Here is a 23306-nt window from a genome sequence, read left to right as displayed (position 1 = left end):
GGGCATCAAAGGATATGGCGAGAAGGCAGGTGTATGGGGTTGTGTGGGATCCAGGATCAGCCAGGATGGGATAGCGGGGCAGACTCAATGGGCTGAAAGGCCTAATTCTTATTGATTCCTTTGTCTTATGGACTTATCTGCTGATGGATCTGTGATTCCCACAGTCACCTCAGAACCTATAAAACCAGAGTGGGAGTCACGCTCAACCCTAAGGCACAGCCTGAAGAGAAGACAGGATACAGAGCACATTTAATGAATTTAATATTCCTTAAAAGTTGTAATTTTAATATATTAAATGATTATAATTAAATAACTGCATTATAAAATATTTTTATTTTATAAATAAAATTTATTACAGAACTAATATAATTTTATGCAATAAGTATAATTTATAATAAAAATAAAACTATAATAAATATAAAATTATAGCAGTAATATAAAAGATAGTATAATTTTATTATATAAAAGATAATAATTATTATTATTATATACAATTTAGTAGACCTGGAGTTCCAAACCTTTTTTATGCCATAGACCTTTCCCATTAGCTGAAGGGTCTGTGGACCCCAGATTGGGAACCCCAACCCTTGAGTTCAATTCCCAACTCTTACATTCAAGTAATTGGATAATTTTGGAATTGAAACTAGTACAATACTGGAAGAACTCGTTTAGTTCCCTATGCTCTTCAAGGCTGAAAGTTTGCCATCCTTACCTGGTAGATCATATTGGTTTATTATCATTATGTAGCGTGAACAGCTCCTGTTTGCATGCCATCCAAACATATCATTATGTACATATAGTAAGTACATTCATTTAGTGAAAAGGAAGGCAGAATGCAGACTATAGCATTGTCGTTGCAGAGAAAGGGCAGTGCAGGTAGACAAATAAGATGCAAGGTCCACATCGAGGTAGGTTGGGAGATCGAAAGTTGGTAGTTGATTTATTAAAGTTCGTAGTTCAAAGTACATTTATTATCAAAGTATGTATGCTTCATACTATCCTGAGATTCGTCTCCTTACAGGCAGCCGCAAAACAAAGAAACCCAATAGAACCCATTCAAACAAAAGAAGACCGTCGAACACCCATTGTGCTGAGAAGAAAAAAACAAACTGGGCAAACAATAAAAGTAAGCAAATAGCATTCAGAATTGGACCAGATGGATGACATCCCAGGGTTCTGAAAGAGGTAGCTGAAGAGAAAGTGGAGGCATTGGTGATGATCTATCCAAAAATCACTAGATCCCAGAATGGTTCCAGAGGAATGGAAAATTGCAAATGTCATTCTACTTTTTAAGAAGGGAGGGAGGCAGGAGAAAGGTAATTATAGGCCAGATAGTCTGACCTCAGTGGTTGGGAAGATGTTAGAGTCGATTGTTAAGGATGTGGTTTTGGGGTACTTGAGAGCACATGATAAAATAGGCCAAATTCAGCATGGTTTCCTTAAGAGGAAATCTTGCCTGATAAATATGTTACAATTCTTTGAGGAAATAACATGCAAGGTTGACAAAGGAAAGTTATTGGATGTTGTTTACTTGGATTTTCAGAAGCCTTTTGGCAAGGTGCCACACATGAAGTTGTTCAACAAAATGAGAGCTCCTGGTATTACAGAAAATATGCTAGCACAGATAGAAGATTGGATGACTAGCAGTAGGCAAAGAGTGGGAATAAAGGGAGCCTATTCTGATTGGCTGTTTTGACTAGTGGTGTTTTGCATGGGCTGATATTGGGACTGCTTCTTTTCAAATTCTATATCATCAATTTGGATGATGGAATTTATGGCTTTGGGGCCAAGTTTGCAGATGATAGATGAAAGAGCAGGTAGTGTTGAGGAAGCAGGAAGTCTGCAGAAGATCTTAGACAGATTGGGAGAATGGGCAAATAAGTGGCAGATGGAATGTGGAGATTAGTGTATGGTCATGCACATTGCTCAGAGGAATAATTGCATAGACTATTCTCTAAATGGGAAGAAAATCCAAAAATCAGAGGTGCAAAGGGACTTGAGAGTCCTTGTGCAGGATTCCTTAATGGTTACCTTGCAGGTTGAGTCAGTGCTAAGACAAATGCAATGTTAGCATTCATTTTGAGAGGTCTAGAATATAAGAGCAAGGATGTGATGCTGAGGCTTTATAAGAATCTGGTCAGACTGCACTTGGAGTATCGTGAGCGGTTTTAGACCCACTATCAAAGAAAAGATGTGCTGGCTTTGAGAAGGATTCAGAAGAGGTTTACGAAAATAATTCTGGGAAGAAAGGTTTAATGTACGAGGAGCATTTGATGGCTCAAGGTCTGTACTCACTGGAGAATAAGGGCAGATCTCAGTGAAGCCTATTGAATATTGAAAGGCCTAGATAGAGTGGACGTGGAGAGGATTTTTGCTTGTAGTGGTAGAGTCCACTGTACCAGTTTGGTCTGAACAACAACAGAACCTCTTGACCATGTTTTTACGCATGGAGTTGCAGTGGCAAGGTTGGCTGATTAGATACTTGCATTTAAGACCAGGTGTACCGGCGTACCTAATAAAGTGGCCACTGAGTGTGCATTTCCCAGATTTTTAAATTAGATTTCGGACACTATTCCAGCAATATCATCATAGTCAGATCACACCTCAGGTTCCCAAACATGATCACACCCTCCATTTGCCAAGCAGTACAGTCAGTCAGCATTCTCTGAGTATATCTAAAATGTTTAATAAACTTTTCATGTCATCCACTTGGACCCCCATCACTCTGGATATGCTCTCTTCTCATTACTATCATTACACACATAAGACCATAAGACATTGGAGCAGAATTAGGCCATTTGGCCTGTCGAGTCTGCTCCATCATTCAATCATAGCTGATCCTTTTCTCCCCTCCTCTGCCCCACTCCCCGGCCTTCTCCCCATAACCTTTGATGCTGTGTCCAGTCAAGAACCTATCAAGCTCTGCCTTAAATACACTCAACAACCTGGCCTCCACAGTTGCCTGTGGTAATAACTTCCACAAATTCATCACCCTTTGGCTAAAAAAAATTCTCCGCATCTCTGTTTTAAATGGACGCCTCTCTATCCTGAGGCTGTACCCTCTTGTCCTTGACTCCCCTACCACGGGAAACATCCTTTCCACACCTTCTCAGTCTAGGCCTTTCAACATTCGAAAGGTTTCAGTGAGATCCCCCCTCATCCTTCTAAACTCCAGCAAGTACAGAGCCAGAGCTATCAAATGTTCCTCGTATAATAACCCTTTCATTCCTGGAATCATCCTTGTAAACCTGCTCTGAACCATCTCCAATACCAGCACGTCTTTTCTCAGATGAGCAGCCCAAAACTGTTCACAATAAGAAATACATATTCTTATTATAATTTATAGTTTTAAAAATTGTTATGTATTTCATTGTACTCTTGCCAAAAACAACATATTTCACAACATATTCCAATTATATTAAACCTGATTCTGAGTTAGGAAGCTATATTTTAATAAATTCCAGCAAAAACAATTAGACCTGACAGTTTACCAAATAATAGAAACACAAATAAGCTTTAATTGCATTTAAATTGAGTGGGTACAATGTGAAATGAGTAATTGCAGATAATTTGGAGATAATCGGTCGTGATTTGTGACATTTATGACCTTCTTTTGCATGTCAATGGAATTAGCTGGAAGATTATTTCATCTGAATATTTGATCCACTAAACTTTGCCGATCGTGACTCAAGCTACTGTGGATAAAAGAGATCAGTGGAAAAGTGTTTCACAGAAGAAGCTTAAATAAGATGCAAGCACCAGAGTGTGGTGAACGTAGTACCATTGATCTTAGAGTTATAGAGTCATAGAGCACCACAGCACAGAAATAGGCTCTTCAGCCCCTCTAGTCCATGCCAAACTATGATTCTGCCTTCAGCCTGCACCTCCATACCCCTCCCATCCCTGTACTTATCCAAATTGCTCTTAAATACTGAAATTGAGCCCTCATCCATCACTTCCATTGGCAGCTTGTTCCACACTTTCGCCACCCGGCAGTGAAGAAGTTCCCCCTCATGGTCCCCTTAAACTTTTCACCTTTCACCCTTAACCTATGACCTCTAACTATAGTCTTGCTAAACCTCAGAGAAAAAAGCCTGCTTGCATTTAATCTATCTATACTTCTCATAATTTTGTACATCTCTATCAAATCTCCCTTCATTCTATATGCATCAGGGAGTAAAAACCATAAGACCATAACATGTAGGAGCAGAATTAGGCCATTTGGCCCCTCAAGTCTGTTCCACCATTCTATCATGGTTAATTTATTATCCCTTTCAACCTCATTCTCCTGCTTTCTTCCTGTAACCTTCGACACCCTGACTAATCAAGAACCTATCAACTGCTGCATTAGCAACACACATCAAAGTTGCTGGTGAACGCAGCAGGCCAGGCAGCATCTCTAGGAAGAGGTGCAGTCGACGTTTCAGGCCGAGACCCTTCGTCAGGACTAACTGCTGCATTAAGTGTACTCAATGACTTGGCCTCCACAGCAAATAATCAATTAATTCCGCAAATGTATCACCCTCTGGCTAAAGAAATTTCTTCTCATCTCCATTATAAATGGACATCCCTCTATTCTGAGACTGTGCCCTCTGGATGAAATGTCGACTGTACCTCTTCCTATAGATGCTGCCTGGCCTGCTGCGTTCACCAGCAACTTTTATGTGTGTTGTTTGAAATTCCAGCATCTGCAGACTTCCTCGTGTTTGCGTAACTCTATCCTTGTTCTGTCCAGGAGGAGAGGGGTGAGAGCAGAGATGTGGGATAGAGATGAAATGCAAGGCTTGACAGTTTCCAAAATTTTGTGCTTTTATTTCAAATTTCCAGCTTCTATAGGTTTAGGAAAAGTGTACAAAAAATAGTGTATATAGCCAAGTCCATCGCAGGTAATGCTGTCCCCAACATTGAGCACAAGGAACATTGTATTGGAAGGCAGCACCCATTCTCGAGGATTTCCACCATCCAGCCCATGCTCTCTTCTTGTGGTTGCCATCAGGAAGGAGGTATAGGAGCCTTAAGTTCTGCACTGCCACAACAATCAGGCTCGTGAACTGGGTGGGATAACCTCACTCACCTCAACTCAGAACTGATTTGAATCACAAACAAGAGAAAACCTGCAGGTGCTGGAAATCCAAGCAAGTCTCCAGTTCCGATGAAGGGTCTCAGCCCCAGACGTCGACTATACTCTTTTCCATAGATGCTGCCTGATCTGCTGAGTTCCTCCAGCATTTTGCGTGTGTTGACTGAACTGATTCCACAACCTATGGAGTCACTTTCAAGAGTTCTACAATTCTTATTCTGAATGTTATTTATTACTTATTTATATATTATTGTTATTTTTTCTTTTTATATTTTCACAGTTTGTTGTCTTTTGCATATTAGTTGCTTGTCAGTCTTTGTGTATAGTTTTTCATTGATTCGATTGTGTTTCTTTGCATTTAGTGTGAATGCCCATGAGAAAATGCATTTGAGGGTTGGATATGGTGACATATATGTACTCTAACAATAAATTTACTCTGAACTTTGAATAAATTTTCTTCGGTGTACAAACACAAATTACAAGGAAAATAAAAGCAACACACATCAAAGTTGCTGGTGAATGCAGCAGGCCAGGCAGCATCTCTAGGAAGAGGTACAGTCGATGTTTCGGGCCGACACCCTTCGTCAGGACTAACTGAAGGGAGAGCTAGTAAGAGATTTGAAAGTGGGAGGGGGAGGGGAGATCCAAAATGATAGGAGAAGACAGGAGGGGGAGTTCCCCCTCCCCCTCCCACTTTCAAATCTCTTACTAACGCTTCCTTCAGTTTGTCCTGATGAAGGGTCTCGGCCCGAAACATTGACTGTACCTCTTCCTAGAGATGCTGCCTGGCCTGCTGCGTTCACCAGCAACTTTGATGTGTGTTGCTTGAATTTCCAGCATCCGCAGAATTCCTCGCGTTTACAAGGAAAATAACTGATTAACAAAGAGGAAATCTAAAAGAAGGGATGAGATGATGGGTAACTGCACTAGCTGCCTCCTGGAAAGACAAATCAATAATCTGCGTAGTTAGATCCATTCCATGCATGTGTTATTCTAGGGCAGAGATTAGATCGACTCAGGGACATCATCATAGGCACACATCATCACCTCAGCCAAGGAACATGAATGAGCAGGACCCCAGTCTGAATGAATCCCAGGGCTGGAATCAGCCTGATAGGCCAAATGAATTCCTTCTGCCTGCCTGATTCTGCATGTCATTCTAATGCATTTATGAGGCAGGAATTATTGGCGCTGATGGTTTACTGATTATCCTAAACAACTCTTGACTCTCAGACAATGCTTGGCAATATCCCATGAAGCGTTCCCAATGACTTTGTTCCTTTTTAGTGTTAGATTTATAAATCACTAATCTATGCTGCTCTTGCAAAATAAAATCAGATTACGTTTCCTTTTTGAATCTGCTGTCATATAAACAGAACTCTTGAACATTGTTCTCAGTCATTTCCTCCCAGATGGGCTCTGTGCCTGTCACCATTTAATTGTCTTGAATTGTGCCTTAGTGCCCCTGAAGCACGCTATAGTTTCCTGTGAGGAGATCTGGAATTTGTATTTGTTTAATTTATGAACAATTCACTCAGGTCTGCTGCTTCGTAGAGCTCTCTCTGTTAATTGCCTGACTTGTACATAGAGTCATAGGCAGGGGGGATCTCACTGAAATGTAAATGCTGAAAGGCCTAAGCAGAGTGGATGTGGAGAGGATATTTCCTATAGCGGGGGAGTCTAGGACCAGCGGGCACAGACTCAGATTACAAGGATAATCCCTTAGAACAGAGATAAAGAGGAATTTCTTTAGCCAAAGGATGGTGCATTTGTGGAATTTGTTGCCACAGACAGTTGCGGAGGCCAGGTCATGGGGTACCTTTAAAATGAATGTTGATAGGCTCCTGATTAGTCAGAGTGTCAAAGGTTATGGGTAGGAGGCAGATGGATGGAGCTGAGAAGGAAATTAAATTAGCTATGATGGAATGGCATCAATGGGCTGAATGGCATAATTCTGCTCCTATGGTCTTATAAGAGTTTTATAGCACAGAAACAGGCTCTTCAGCCAACTTTATCCATGCCATGTTGATCAGGATGACTATCTGAACTAGTCATTCTTGCCTGTAATTGGCTTGTATCTCTCTAAACCTTTTCTATTTGGATACCTGTCTAAATTTCTTTCAAACATTGTAATTGTACCCACCTCGAGAGCTTCCTCTGACAGCTTCGTCCATATATCCATCACATTTTGCATGAAAATGTCTTCCCTCAAATCCCTTTTAAATTATTCCCCTCTCACCTTGAATCTATATCCTCTCATTTTAGACTCCACGAATCTGCGAAAAAAATTCTGCAAATCTTATCCATGCCCTTCATGGTTTTGTAAACCTCTAAAAATGTCACCACTCAGATTTATATGCTCCATGGAACAAAGCCCCAGCCAATTCAGCCTCCCCTTGTAACTCCAGCCCTCTAGGCCTTGTAACATCTGTGTGATTCTGAATTGAAAGGGCTATGCACCAAGGATATTTCCAATAGTGGAAGAGTCTAGGACCAGAGGGAACCGTCTTGAAATGAGACAACCATTAAACTGCTCTGAGATCAATCTAAGTGCTCCCTCCCACATGGTCCTTCATTTTTCTTTCATCCATGTGCCTATTTATCAGTCTCTTAAATGCAGTTGTAGCTGCCTCTATCACCACCCTTGGCATCGTGTTCCACACACCCACCATTCTCTATGTGAAAAAACTACCTCTGACGTCCTCCCCATTCTTTCCTCCAATCACCTTCAATTTATGCCCTTTTGCGTTAGCTATAACCGTCTTGGGAAAAAGTTGCTGGCTGTCCACTCTGTGAAGATCTCTCAGCATCTCGTACACCTCCATCAAGTCACCTCTCATCCTCCTTCGCTCCAAAGAGAAAAGCCCTCGCTCTTTCTGCCTTTTGACTTGTACTGCTTTGATGTATTTTTAGATTATGAGAACACTCAGTCCTCTTTTATTGTCATTTAGAAATGCATACATGCATTAAGAAATGTTATAATGTTTCTCTGGAGTGATATCACAGAAAACAGGACAGACTAAAGACTAACACTGACAGAACCACATAATTATAACATATAGTTACAGCAGTGCAAAGCAATACCATAATTTGATGAAGGCCAACAATGGGCACGGTAAAAAAAAGTCTCAAAGTCCCCGAGTCGATCGATTCCTGAGTCCCCGATAGCAGGTAGCAAAAGGGAGAAACTCCCTGCCATAAACCTCCAGGTACCATCAACTTGCTGATGCCTTGGAAGCAGCCGACCACAGCCGACACTGAGTCCGTCCGTCCGAAAACTTCGAGCCTTCAACCAGTCCCTCTGATACAGCCTCCCGAGCGCCATCCTCTGCTGAGCGCCTTCGACCTCGCCCCGGCCGCCGAAACAAGCAAAGCCGAGGATTTGGGGCCTTCTGCTCCGGAGATTCCGGTTACCACACAGTAGCAGCGGCAGTGAAGTGGGCATTTCAGAAACTTTCCAGATGTTCCTCCGTGCTCTCACGTCTGTCTCCATCAAATCAGAATTGTGCACGGTCCCCTACTTGACAGATTACAGATATCATTCACCGGAGAGGCCGCGCGCACTGCTGTCGCGCCGCCATCTTCTCCTCCTCCATTTACTGCGTGTTTTGAAATAATTTGTATGGATGACTTGCAATAACAGACCAATTGTCCCTTTTCGTGCCTTGTGGCACATTGGGTGACGGTTTTGCCATTTCTGTGGCATTTGACTGTTTTTTTTAATGAGACCAAGTTTCTAGCTCGACGCTTAACCCAGCATGGATGGAAAATGTGCAAGGAGCCGGCCGGATTTGAACTCAGGACCATTTGCCTCAAAGTCTGGTGCTGATGTCACAACAGACCAGTACCAATACTAATACTAGACTGGACATGTGCTGTGGAAAAAAAATCTGAGAAATTGTCACTGTCAAGACATTAGCAGATTTTCTAGACTATTGGATGTTCCTTCTGCAATTACTCGTCCGGTTAGTAGGTTAGTTGGTCACATGGGTGCAATTGGATGGTGTGGGCTCACTGGGCCTGTTACCATGGTTACTAGGTTAATTGGTCACGTGGGTGTCATTGGCTCATTTGGCCAATAGGTCCTGTTACCTTCTGCATCTCCAAATAAAAAGAATTAAATTAAATAAAATAAATACAAAGCCTCTGTTTCAGCTGTGCAGGATCATGATGTGAGAAATAATATCACAATGTTAAAAGCAAGCCATCACAGGTTTTACCCTGGAGGCACAAGCAATTGTCCTCACTGCCACACATCACAGACCTTACTGAGGCCAAAGAATCAAACCACTTGAAGGTGTGCTGAACCAGAATGTGTGACTGAAAGACAGAAGCATTTATTCTGGTAATATAAACATGTTCATACTCCCTAAATTATGATATCACTTGGCAGTATGTGAACAGATGGGAAAAGTGAAGGGATATTTCAGATACACGCTTGTCTGTTGATGTTTCGATTCAGAGAGTCTTGTTTTCCTTTTAAACAGGCAGGGGGTGCTGGATTCCTCTTGCGATCGAGGAACAGTCACTAGCAGGAAACCCATCTGCTGATATTTCATCACTGCCATTTTACAGTAGCTGGCAACAGCTGATGAAAAGTGTCTTGGCCAAACTGAACTTCCATAACTCAGATCAGCAAGTCAACCAACTTGACTGGCAGCTGGTTAAATTGATGGGCTGATATCAATGGGGGCCTCTTCTCTTCAGCTGATGGCCACTTATCTGAGGAGCACTCAGAGAGTGTGGTTTATACAGCAGATTTTTCTTCCCTGCATTTCCACTTTTGGTAGGCTTTCTCTTCTAACTGCTGGATATTTTTATTTATTTCATTTTACTTAGGGCTGCAGCACAGTAACAGGCCCAATAAGTCCATGCCACCCAGTTGCACCCTTATGACCAATTAACCTTCTAACCTGTACATTTTGGGAATGTGGGAGGAAACTGGGGCCATGGGGAGAAGATACAAACTTCTGACAGGGATCCTCCTTCGCTCCAAAGAGAAAAGCCCTAGCTCACTTAACCTATGCTTATATGACATGCTCTCTAACTAAGGCAGGATACTGGTAAATACGCCCTCTCTAAATTTTCCACATCTTTATAATGAGGCAAACAGAACAGAAGACAATATTCCAAGTGTGGTCTAACCAGGGTTTTATAGAGTTGCGATATTACCTCATGGCTCTTGAACTTAATCCTCCAACTAATGAAGGCCAACACACCATACACAATGTTAATAAATCTATCGATTTACACAGCAACTTTGAGAGATCTATGGACATGGACCCCAAGATCCCTCAGTCTCTCCACACTGCTAAGAATCCTCCCATTCACCCTGTATTCTGCCTTCAAATTTGACTTTCCAAAATGTACCACTAGAATCAAACAGAGTCCTTAAGTATTATAAAGAAGCCAGAAATGAACTCATGAAGGGAACTTGGAAAGCCAGAAAAGGCAATGAAAAGTCTTTGGCAAGTAAGATTAAAGAGAATCCCAAAGGATTCTACACATTTATTGGCATCCGTTAGTCTCGTGAGACCATGGATTTGTGCCTTGGAAGATTTCCAGGGCGCAGGCCTGGGCAAGTTTGTATGGAAGACCGGCAGTTGCCCATGCTGCAAGTCTCCCCTCTCCACCCCACCGATGTTGTCCAAGGGAAGGGCACTAGGGCCGATACAGCTTGGCACCGGTATCGTCGCAGAGCAATGTGTGGTTAAGTACCTTGCTGAAGGACACAACACGCTTCCTCAGCTGAGGCTCGAACTAGTGACCTTCAGATCACTAGACCGACGCCTGTGATTCTACACATGGAACAAGAGCAAAAGGATAACTAGGGAGAGCGTGAGACCACTCAAGGATAAAGGGGTCACATTTGCTTGAATGTGATGTCTTTCATGAACTCTTTGCATCAGTATTTATCACAGAGAAGGATGTGGACAGTAGGAAGATTCAGTGCCAATTGTATTCATATGCCCGGACATTTCAAATTAAAGGAGAAGGTAATGTTGGATTCCTTAAAGAGCATTAAAATGGATAAGTCCCTGGACCCTAATGGGATTTACCCCAGGTTATTGAGAGAATCAAGTGAAAAGTTTATTGAGGCTTGGCCAATACCTTTGTGTCCTCCCTAGCCACAGGCAAGGTTCCAGAGGATTGGCAAGTCGTGAATGCTGTTCCATTTTTCAAAAAGGAGCCAGGGATAATTCTGGACATTATAGACTGATGAATCTCACATCAGTGGTAGGGAAGTTACTGGAGAGAATTCTTAGGAATAGGATTTATGAGTACTTGGAAAACCATGGCCTAATTAGAGAGAGCCAGCATGGCTTTCTGCAGGGCAAGTTGTGTCTTACTAACATAATTGAGTTTTAGACGAGGTGGCATACGTGATTGATGAAGGTAGAGATGTATTTGTTGTCAACATGAATTTCAGTAAGGTGATTGACAAGGTCCCTCGTGGGAGGCTCATCCAGAAGATTAAGATGGATAGGATCAATGGTGAATTAGCCATTTCGATTCAGAACAGGTTTGTCTGTAGAAGACAGAGGGTAGACGTCCAGCTAGAAGTTTGTTATTAGTGGTGTTCTGCAGAAATATGTATTGGGATCTCTGCTGTTTGTGATGTATATAAATAACCTAGATGAAAATGTAGATGGGTGGGTTAGTAATTTTGTAGATGATATGAAGATATGAAGAAGGTGGTGTTGTGGATAGTGTAGATGACTGGCAAAGAATAAACTGTAGATCAGTTACAGATATGGACAGAGAAATGGCGGATGGAGTTTAACCCGGCCAAATGTGAAGTGTTGCACCTTGGTAGGTCAAAAGTAAAGATTCAGTACACTGTTCAGGGCAGGACCCTGAACAGTGTTGACGAGCAGAGGGATCTTGGGATCCCAGTTCGTGGCCACTCAAGTTGATAGGCTGGTTAAGAAGGCATATGGCATGCTTATCTTTATTAGTTTAGGCATTGAGTTCAAAAGTCAGGAAGTTACGTTGCAGCTTTGTAAATCACCAGTTAGACTGCATCTGGAGTATTGTATACAGTTCTGGTCTCTCCATTATAGGAAGTATGTTGAGGCTTTGAAAAGGGTGCAGAAGAGGTTTATCAGGATACTGCCTGGATTAGAGAGCATTGGCTATAATGAAAGGTTGGACAAACTTGGGTTGTTTTCTCTGGACGGGAGCTCTGATAAAGGTCTATAAGATTATGTGAGGCATAGATAGAACAGACAGACTATATCGTGAACAATTTTCATCTCTCATATTTTGTGAGGGATGTGAAGGCACTGGGGGGAGATCAGAGAATGGTGGCAAGACTCATTCAAGGTCTGCAGGGCATGAGCTATGAAGAAAGATTGAAAGAATTAAATCTTTTTAGCCTAAGTAGATGTAGAATGAGAGAAGACATGATAGAAGTGTTAAAAATCATTGAGCGTGTAAGTAAGGTGGGTGCCAGCTGCTAGTTCAAAATTACTCCATCAACGAGGTCTCAGGGCCATAGTGGTGACTGGTTAAAGAGAGATTTCAGACTAACATCAGGAAGCATTTCTTTACGCAGTGAGTTGTGGACACCTGAAATAAACTACCTCGTTGTGTAGTTGAGAGTAGTACCTTAAAGACTTCCAAATCTAAACTCAATAGTTATTTCAACGCACTATATGAATAGGAATTTGGCAAGCTTTGTTGAGCCAAATGGCCTGCTCTTGTCAAAAACTTTCTAATGTTCTAATAGACAGACTTTATTGTTTTCCCAGAGTTGAAATGTCTAATACCAGAGGGCATGCATTCAAGGTGAGAGGAGAAATGAGGGGCAAGGTTTTTCACACAGAGAGTGGCGGGTGCCTGGAATGCACTGCCTGGGGTAGTGTAGAGGGCAATACACTAAGTACTTTTAAGAGGCATTTAGATAGGCACATGAATGTGAGGAAATGGATGGATATGGACATTATGTAATTAGTTTATTTGGCCATTTGATTATTAACTTATTTGGGTTGGCACAACATTGTGGGCAGAAGGGCCTGTTCCTGCATTGTACTGTTCTGTGTTTTATGTTCACTCCCACTTCTCCAGATTGAACTCCATCTGCCATTTTTCAGCCCAGCTCTGCTTGCGGTCAATGTCCCATTGCAACCTATGACCATCTTCGACACTATCCACCACTCCTCCAACCTTTGTGTCATCTGCAAACTTAATTACTCACCCTTCCACCTCATCTGCCTTTGATGGGCAAGCCAATTCTGTATCCACACAGCCAACTTCCCCGGGATCCCATGCCTTCTGTCTCTCCGAATGATCCTACCATGGGGAACCTAATCTAACATCTTACTAAAATCCATAGGCACCACATCCACTGCTTTACTTTCATCAATGTGCTTAATGGCATCCACAAAGAATTCAATCAGGCTCATGAGGCATGACCTGTCCGTCACAAAGCCATGCTAACTATGCCAAATCAGACTGTACTTCTCCAAATGCTCATAACTCCTATCTCTAATAATGTTCTCCAATAATTTGCCCCCCACTGATCTATAATTCCCAGGGTTATCCTTACTCCCTTTCTTGAAAAAAGGAATAACTTTTGCCACCCTCCAATCATCTGGTACAATCCTGTGGCCAGTGAGGATGCAAAGGTCATCAGCAAAGATGCAGCAATCACATCCTTCACGTCACCTAGTAACAGTATGCCTGAGGTTTAGGCGATCCTAACGTTTTTCAAAAGTTTCAGCACATCCTTTTTCTTAATGTCAACATGTTGCAGCATATCAGCCTGTTATATGCTGTCCTCACAAATGTCAAGGTCACTCTTACTGGTAAATGCTGAAGCGAAGTATTCATTAAAAACCTCCCCTACCTCCTCTGACTCCAGATACCTGTTTCCTCTTCTATCCCTGATTGGTCCTACCTTCACTCCAGTCATCTGCCTGGTCTTCATACACGTGCAGAATGCCTTGGGGTTTTCCTTAATCCTACTCACCAAATCACTCACATATGTCGTGATTTTTCTTTGCGGAAGCAGTACGGTGCAACACATAAAATTATTACAGTACTGTGCAAAAGACTTAGGCACCCTAGCTATATATGTGTGCCTAAGACTTTTGCACATTGCTGCATATAAAACCCGAGGGTTGGACTAGTAACCTTGAACTGTGAGTTCAAATGCCATCGTGGCAGATGGGAAATTAAAATGAAGTTTATTAAGTAAGTGTGGCTCACATAAGTGATCATGACTATGGAATTGTTACAATCCCATCTGATTCATTAACGCTGTTTAGGGACTGCACCTGTGGTTCAGTCTACATGTGGTTATTTTTGAATTGAGCCAACAAGCCACTTAATGGCTTTCATTTAGAACACATACACTCAGTGACAAATTATTTGGGTATACCTATACATCTGTTCTTTAATGCAGGTATCTAATCAGCAAATCATACATCAAAGCATGCAGACATGGTCAAGAGGTTCAGTTGTTGTTCAGACTAAACAAAAGAACAGAGGAAGAAATATGATCCACAAATGTAAGTGACTTTGCCTGTGGAATGATTGTCGATGTTAGACGGGGTGATTTGAGTATCCTAGAAGCTGCTGATCTCCTGGGATTTTCACATACAACTGTTTCTAGATCAGGGGGTTCCCAACCAATTTATGACATGGGCCAATATCATTAAACAAGGGGCTGTGGACCTCAAATTGGGAACTCCTGCTTTCGAGTTTACAGGAAATGGTATAAAAAAAACAAAAAAAAAACATCCAGCGACCAGCAGTTCTGTGGGTTAAAATGCCTTGTTAAGGAGAGAGGTCAGAGGAGAATGGCCAGACTGGTTCAAGCTGAGGGAAGGTGACGTTAACTCAAATAACCAGGGGTTAAATCAGTGATGTGCAGAAGAACAGTCTTGAATGCAACCCACTCTGAGTTCCACTCCTGTACCTAATAAAGTGGCCGCTGAGTGCACTAATAGAGCAAAGTCCAAAGGCATTACACAGATGTGTTACCATTGAGGCATATAGGGAAATACTTGCTCAGGAAACGGACTGATGGCACAGCAGTTAGTTTACTGAACAAGTGAACCAGAGATCTGAGTTTGATGTCTACCACAGCAGCTGTGAAATATAATTTAAAAAGAAACATGTTGTTTACAGCAAGCTGCTTTTCAACCTTGCCAACCTCCAAAGTCCCACAAAATATCCAATTTGATTGAAGTAGATTGTCATTCCTTCAGCTAAGTGCTTTACAATTTTCAATACTGAAGTAGTTCCGGTTTTGAAAACTTTCTAATTCCATCTAAATATTCCAAATTTTGCTTCACACTCTTTCAGATGTTTGAAGTGTTAGTTTAAAACAAAAAGCGGTTCTTCCCTTCCTGGTTTGTTGCCCGTGAGGATTTTGTCCAATGTAATGGGCAACTCAGTCAGCCTGGTGAGATAGGGGATCGTCTTGTACTGATGCCCAGCAGCAGCCAAATTCCAAAGAGAGGTGCATTCCACAGAGATGGTTAGGCCTTTGTGGGATGTTGTCTTCTGGATTGACAGGGATTGTTTCGTTGACTGCAAATTCCAAGTCATAGTTCAAATATTCAAATAGATTCAACGGCCACTTTATTCAGTGCACTGTAGAATCCGGTGTGGTCTTCTGCTGCAGTAGCCCACCCACTTCAAGTTTTGATGTGTGTGTGTGTGTGTGTGTTCAGAGATGCTCTTCCGCACACCACTTTTGTAACACATGTTTATTTGAGTTGCTGTTGTCCTACTATCAGCTTGAACCAGTCTGACCATTCCCCTCTGACCTCTCTCATTAACAAGGTGTTTTCGCCCACAGAACTGCAGCTCACTCGATGCTTTTAATGTTTCTCACACCGTTCTCTGTAAACTCAAGATGTTGTATGTGAAAATCCCGGGAGATCAGCAGTTTCTGAGATACTCAAACCATCCTGTCTGGCACCAACTATCACTTAACAGTCAAAGTCACTTAGATCACAATTCTTCACCCATCCTGATGTTTGGTCTGAACAACAGCTGAACCCCTTGACCATGTCTGCATGCTTTTCTGTATTGATTTGCTGCCACATGATCGGCTGATTAGGTATTTGCATTAACATGAAGGTCTACAGGTGTACCTAATAAAGTGGCCACTGTGTTTTAATTTTGCAATTCTCCTTGCACTGGGTAGTACTGGTCTAATTATTCCTTATAAAGGGATGCTGCTTTGCCATTCTGTCAGATTTTCTGGCTTTCCACATTATTAATAATATTCAGATGTTGACACATTCATCCCCGTGAAGACTTTGCAGTGTGAAACATTTCAGGGCATAACCTTGTTTCTGCAGTGAAGTGGTAGAAATGCTGAATGTCCGATTAGGTATGACAGTCACACTTCGAGGGCTCCAATAAATCTAATTCCAGAGTCTTAAATTGTTCTCTGATTAGTTCTGGCTCGAGCTACAAAGCTAAATTTTACTCGTATTTTACCCTGAGCCTGAGGTGCTCAGGGACTAACAGATCTACTTACCCGTCCAGATCTTGGTAGTTTACATTCACTCTCTTTGCAGATCCCAGAAGCTCTGAAAAACAGAGAAAAAAAAAGTGGAATTGAGAAAACATTTACCAGAAGCTTTGTAGATAAAGAGCCCGAAGCATTGTCCCCACCCATCCCACAATCTTTTTGACCGACTACCATTTGGAAGGAGGTACAGGAGCATCAGGACTAGCACTGTCAGACTGGGTAACAGCTTCTTCCCTCAGGCTGTGAGACTCTTGAATACCCTCTCTCCACCAAGGTCTCGTCACTAGGACAGTGACCTGTTTACTGTTTACTGTACTATTTACTGTTTACTCTTTATTTGTTCTGTGCATTATATGCATTTTGAATGATATTTTATTAAGCTATTTATGGTAATATTTTGTTTTATGTGCTGTGTGTGATATATGTTTTGTGGGCATACCGTGGTCCTGAAGAACATTGTTTTCTTTGGTTGAATATATGTACAGTCAGATGACAATAAACTTGAACTTCAATGTAAACATAGAAAGTATCACCTCAAAAAATTGAGGCCATTCAGCTCATGTGTTTGGAAGAGATAATAAGTCATACATATTCAAGCATATTCCTGAGACAGAGATTGACACCTGAGCTCACGTGGGAGTCAAAAAACTACAGATGCTAGATATCTGAAGCAAAAAACAAAGTTTTAGAAATTATTTTACTCCTTTCTTTTAGCATAATAATGGAAGAACTCAGAAGGTCAGGCAGCACCTATGGAGGGGGAAATCTCATTAAAACCCATCAAATATTGAAAGGCCTACCATAGAGTGGACGTGGAGAAGATGTTTTCTTTAGTGGGGAGACTATGACCAGAGGACACAGCCTCAGAATACAAGGATGTTCCTTCAGAGCAGAGATGCTGAGGAATTTCTTTTGGCAGAGGGTGATGAATCTATGGAATTCATTGCAACAGATGGCTGTGGAGGGTAAGTCATTCGATATGTTTAAGAGGTTGATAAGTTCTTGATTTGTAAGGGTTCAAAGGTTATGGGGAGAGGGCAGGAGAATAGGTTTGAGAGAGATAATAAATCCACAATGATGGAATGGTGGAGCAGTCTTGATGGGCCGACTGACCTAATTCTGCTCTTACGACTTATGGTTTTATGGTCTTATGAAATAAGCAGTCACATTTCAGTCCAAGACATCTTCTGACCCTCTGGATTATACCATAAGACCATAAATGAAGGAGCAGAATTAGGCCATCAGACCCATCACATCTGCTCTGCCATTCAATCATGGCTGATCCTTTTAATCTATCTCCTCCTCAACCCTAGGTCCCAGTCTTCTCCCCGTAACCTTTGATGCCATGTCCAATCAAGAACCTATCAATCTCTGCCTTAAATACCCCCAACGACCCAGCCTCCAAGCTGCATGTGGCAACAAATTCCACAAATTCACCACCTTTTGGCTAAAGAAATTTCTCCGCATCTCTGTTTTGAAAGAGCACCCCTCTATCCTGAGGCTGTGCCCTCTTGTCCTACGCTATCCTACCATGGGAAACATCCTTTCCACATCTACTCTGTCTAGGCCTTTCAACATTTGAAAGGATTCAATGAGATTCCCCCCCCCCCCCCCATCCTTCTGAATTCCAGCAAGTGCAGATCCAGAGCCATCAAACATTCCTCGTATGATAACCCTTTCATTCCTGGAATCATCCTTGTGAAACTCCTCTGGACCCTCTTCAGCACATTTTTTCTAAGATGAGGGGCCAAAAATTGTTCACAATACTCAAGGTGGAGGCCTCTCCAGTGCCTTATAAAGCCTCAGCATCAAATCCTTGTTCTTGTATTCTAGACCTCTTGAAATCAAGTCGAGTCACTTTTATTGTCGTTTCAACCATAACTGCTGGTACAGTACACAGTAAAAATGAAACAACGTTCCTCCAGGACCATGGTGCTACATGAAACAACTCAAAACTACACTAGATTATGTGAAACAACATAAAACTACATTAGACTTCAGGCCTACAGGGGACTACATAAAGTGCACAAAACAGTGCAAGACAGTACAATAATTAATAAACAAGACAATTGGCACAGCAAAGGACAAATTACAATATAATAATAAATGATGTAAATGTAAACAATGTTTTAGCAGGAATTAAGAAAGAAATGAGCAAAAATTGCAAAGGGAGTGGAGTGGTGTTCAGTTGTGTGTGTGTGTGTGTGTGTGTGTGTGTGTGTGTGTGTGTGTGTTGGTGTCAGACTAGACTCTGGGAATTAAGGAGTCTGATGGCTTGGGGGAAGAAACTATTGCACAGTCTGGTCGTGAGAGCCCGAATGCTTTGGTACCTTTTGCCAGATGGCAGGAGGGAGAAGAGTTTGTATGACGGGTGTGTGGGGTCCTTCATAATGCCGTTTGCTTTACGGATGCAGCGTGTGGTGTAAATGTCTCTAATGGCGGGAAGAGAGACCCTGATGATCTTCTCAGCTGACCTCACTATCCGCTGCAGGGTCTTGAGATCCGAGACGGTGCAATTTCCGAACCAGGCAGTGATGCAGCTGCTCAGGATACTCTCGATACATCCTCTGTAGAATGTGCTGAGGATGCTAACATGGCATTTGCCTTCCTCTCCACTGACTCAACCTGCAGTTAACCTTCAGGGTGTTCTGCACAAGGACTCCCAAGACCCTCTGCATCTCAGATTCCTGGATTTTCTCCCCGTTTAGAAAATATTCCGCACATTTGTTACTACTAGCAAAGTGCATGACCATGCATTGTCCAACATTATATTTCATTTGCCACTTTCTTGTCCATTCCCCTAATCTGTCTAAGTCCTTCTGCATCCTACCTGTTTCCTCAACACCATGTGCCCTTTCACCAATCTTTGTATCATCTGCAAACTTGGCAACAAAGCCAGCTATCCCATCATCTAAATCACTTATATACAGCATAAGAAGAAGTGGTCCCAACATCTGCAGCCTCCCTTGCTACTCAGTGTTACTGCTATTTTTGTTTCTATTTCCACTCCCATGCTTGCTGCATCAGGCAGGAACCCTGCCATTCCTTTAGCATTTGTCTGTTTATTTTTACGAGGCCGAGTTGCTAGCTCGACGCTCAACCAAGCACGGGTGGAAAGCATGCCAGGAACCGGCCGGATTTGAACCCGGGACCAATTGCCTTGAAGTCCGGTGCAGATGCCACTGTACCACCAGCCGGCTTTGTCTTGTGTAATCGTATATAAATTGTATAAACTTTGACAAGCAGTTTTGGAATTTGTATACTCAGTCTGGAGAATCAAGAACCAGCCATGGACAACTACGTTTATATATAATTTATATTTTCTGTGTCATCTGCTCTTGGCAGGCAGCTGCAAGGAAGATTTTCCTTGTACCTGCACCTTACTGCACCTGAGAACACTTGATATGACTTGACTTGATATACAAGGGACCGCTTGTATTTGACAAAGTGGCCACTGCGTGTGCGTTCATGTCCTTCTGCTGTCACAGACATCCAGTTCCAGGTTTGATGTCTGCACGCCACTGTTGTAATGCATGGTTATTTGAGTTGAAACAACCATGACGAAAAGCAAAATAAGCAAACATGGTTGAGCAGATGAAGGAGGCTTAGTAGCGTGTCAGGGGAATGTGTCTGACATTGTGAAGACCAGGGAAGAATGATTGCTACTGGAAAAGCCATATGATGTTTAGTCCCTGTTCATCCCCATCCTATTGAAAACATTCCTTTTGTCCTCTCCATTATTCTCCATTCTCTGCAACTCATCTCCAAGCGAGCTACAACCTTGTCATAGGGTTTGGAGGCTTGCATGCCTCAATGACCCAGAGAGCTATTTTGGCTAGAATCAGGGCCTTGTGCTTTGGTAGGGTCAACCATGCCAAGCACGTTAAAAGGGTAAACACAAAATAATCTACAGATGCTGGGGTCAAAGCAACACTCACAACACGCTGGAGGAACTCAGCAGGTCGGGCAGCATCCGTGGAAAAGACTGGTCGACGTTTTGGGCCGGAACCCTTCATCAGGACTGTAGGGGGAAGGGGCAGAGGCCCTATAAAGAAGGTAGGGGAGGGTGGGAAGGAGAAGGCTGGTAGGTTCCAGGTGAGAAACCAGTAAGGGGAAAGATAAAGGGGTGGGGGGGAGGGAGGCAGGGAGGTGATAGGCAGGAAAGGTGCAGAAAGAATAGGGGAGAACACAATGGGTAGTAGAAGGAGGTGGAACCAAGAGGGAGGTGGTAGGCAGCTGGGGGAGGGGGCAGAGTGACATAGGGATAGGGGAAGGGAGGGGGAGGGAATTACCGGAAGTTGGAGAATTCTACGTTCATACCAAGGGACTGGAGACTACCTAGACGGTATATGAGGTGTTGCTCCTCTAACCCGAGTTTAGCCTCATCATGGCAGTAGAGGAGGCCATGTATGGACATATCTGAATGGGAGTGGGAAGCAGAGTTGAAGTGGGTGGCTACTGGGAGATCCTGTCTGTTTTGGCGGACGGATAAGGTTAAAAGGGTAGAGTCCAGTCTAAGAATTGTCCACTGATCCCCCAGGTTTGGGGATTCAGCTCAGGGCTAACAACCCTTACTGGTCAAAAAAAATAATTGCTTTGGGAGCAGCAATGAAGAATCCTTCTTTATCTGTATGCGACGGTATGGACAGAGATGGAGGACCTTCATTGCTGCCAATGTCAGGCAGTAAGTAAGTAAGTTTGCAACTCAAAAACATTTGAATAGAAAATGAAAATTGCTGGAAATACACAGTGCATGAAAAGAGAGATTTGATCTCTAACTTTTGGTGATCTTGATGAAAATCCATTAATCTGAAACATTATTTCTGTTTTTATCCCCACATACGCTACTGGACCGGAGGCAGGGTCTCAACCCAGAACTGTGAGTTCATTTCCATTGATGCTGCCTGACCTCTCGAGTCCCTCCAGCATTTTGTGTGTGCTTATGATTTGCTATTAAATCTGCTGAGTATTTCCAATCGTTTCTCTCTTTAGATGTAAGTAAGCAAGCCTGAGGGGAATCGCACGAGTTAGGATGCAAAAATAAGAATTTTGGAGTAGCTTAACTTTATAGAGAAGACAACAAACAAGACTGAGCAGAAGATTGCTTGAATAATTACTAAGGGCGATTATCATGATGCACCTAGATTCACTCTCCCAAAACTTCAATAGAATACAGAATATCCTTAATATTCTTGTATTGACCACATACAATAAAGGCAATTCTAAAAACAGAAAATGATGCAAACATTTAATGGCTTAGGAAATATCTGGTCCATGAGTCAGTCCTCATGGGAGGATCAGAGGAGGAGAGGGTCAGCACTTTAAATTCCTCGGTATTATCATTTCAGCGGACCTGCTCTGGGCCCAGCATGTTAAGTGTAATTATGAAGAAAGCACAGCAGCGCCTCTACTTCCTTAGGAGTTTGCAAAGATTTGGCATCTAAAATGTTGTGGCAAACTTCTATGGTTGTACTGTGGAGAGCATTCTGACAGGCTGCATCACTGTCTGGTATGGAGGGGCTACTGCACAGGACCGAAAGAAGCTGCAGAAGGTTGTAAGTCTAGTCAGCTCCACCTTAGGTACTAGCCTACAAAGTACCCAGGACATCTTCAGGGAGCGGTGTCTCAGAAAGGCAGCGTCCATTATTAAGGACCTCCAGCACCCAGGGCATGCCCTTTTCTCACTGTTACCATCAGGTAGAGGGTACAGAAGCCTGAAGGCACACACTCAGTGATTCAGGAACAGCTTCTTCTCCTCTGCCATCCGATTCCTATATGGACATTGAAGCTTTGGACACTACCTCACTTTTTTAATGTACATAATTTCTGTTTTTGCACATTTTTAAAAATCTATTCAATATATGTAATTGATTTACTTGTTTATTTATTATTATGTTTTATTTTATTTATTATTTTTTCTCTCTGCTAGATTATCTATTGCTTTGAACTGCTGCTGATAAGTTAACAAATTTCACGACACATGCCGGTGATAATAAACCTGATTCTGATTCTGATGTGTGGTGGAGAGTATATTGACTGGGTGTTTCACTGCCTGGTATGGAAACACCAATGCCCTCGAAAGGAAAATCCTACTAATAGTGGTGGATATGGCCCAGTCCATCACGGATAAAGCCCTCTCCACCATTGAGTGCATCGACATGGAGCATTGCTGTAGGAAAGCAGCATCCATCATCAGCGACCCCCACCACCCAGGTCGTGCTCTTTCTCCACTGCTGCCATTAGGAAGAAGGTACGGGAGCCTCAGGACTCACACTACCGGCTTCAGGAAGAGCTATTACCCCTCAACCATCAGGCTCTTGAACCAAGCTGGATAACTTTACTCAACTTCACCTGCCCCATGGTTGAAATTTTCCCACAACCTATGGTCTTACTTTCAAGGACTCTTCAACTTATGTTCTCAATATATATTGGTTATTTAGTTATTGTTATTATTATTTATTTCCTTTTTTACTTTGCACAGTTTGTTATCTTTTGCACACTGACTGAACATCCAAGTTGAGCGGTCCTTCATTGGCTCTAATATGTTTATTATTCTATTATGGATTTACTGAGTATGCCTGCAAGAAAATGAATCTCAGGGTGGTATATGGTGATATATATACACATATATGCACTTTAATAATAAATTGACATTGAACTTTGAAATATCTATGGTGAGAGAAAAATAATTCATTTTTTAGATCTGATTCCCTTCATCAGAGCAGTTCT

At 42.3% G+C, this 23306-nt stretch overlaps 1 protein-coding gene across 4 annotated transcripts in view; it reads right to left on the bottom strand.

Annotated features, from left to right (window-relative positions):
* The window catches only part of caskin1 (CASK interacting protein 1), a 732522-nt gene that overhangs the window by 257320 nt on the left and 451896 nt on the right, over nucleotides 1-23306 (bottom strand). For all 4 annotated transcript variants that reach the window (XM_072269050.1, XM_072269053.1, XM_072269054.1 and 1 more), the window contains exon 2: nucleotides 16584-16635. In XM_072269050.1, coding sequence (XP_072125151.1) covers nucleotides 16584-16635 — 52 coding nt within the window. The remainder of the gene's footprint in view (nucleotides 1-16583; nucleotides 16636-23306) is intronic.

The sequence above is a fragment of the Mobula birostris genome, chromosome 9 (assembly GCF_030028105.1).
Source record: "Mobula birostris isolate sMobBir1 chromosome 9, sMobBir1.hap1, whole genome shotgun sequence".
NCBI lineage: Eukaryota > Metazoa > Chordata > Chondrichthyes > Myliobatiformes > Myliobatidae > Mobula > Mobula birostris.
Note: the sequence above shows the minus strand (reverse complement) of the source record. Positions and strands in the feature narration are given on the sequence as shown.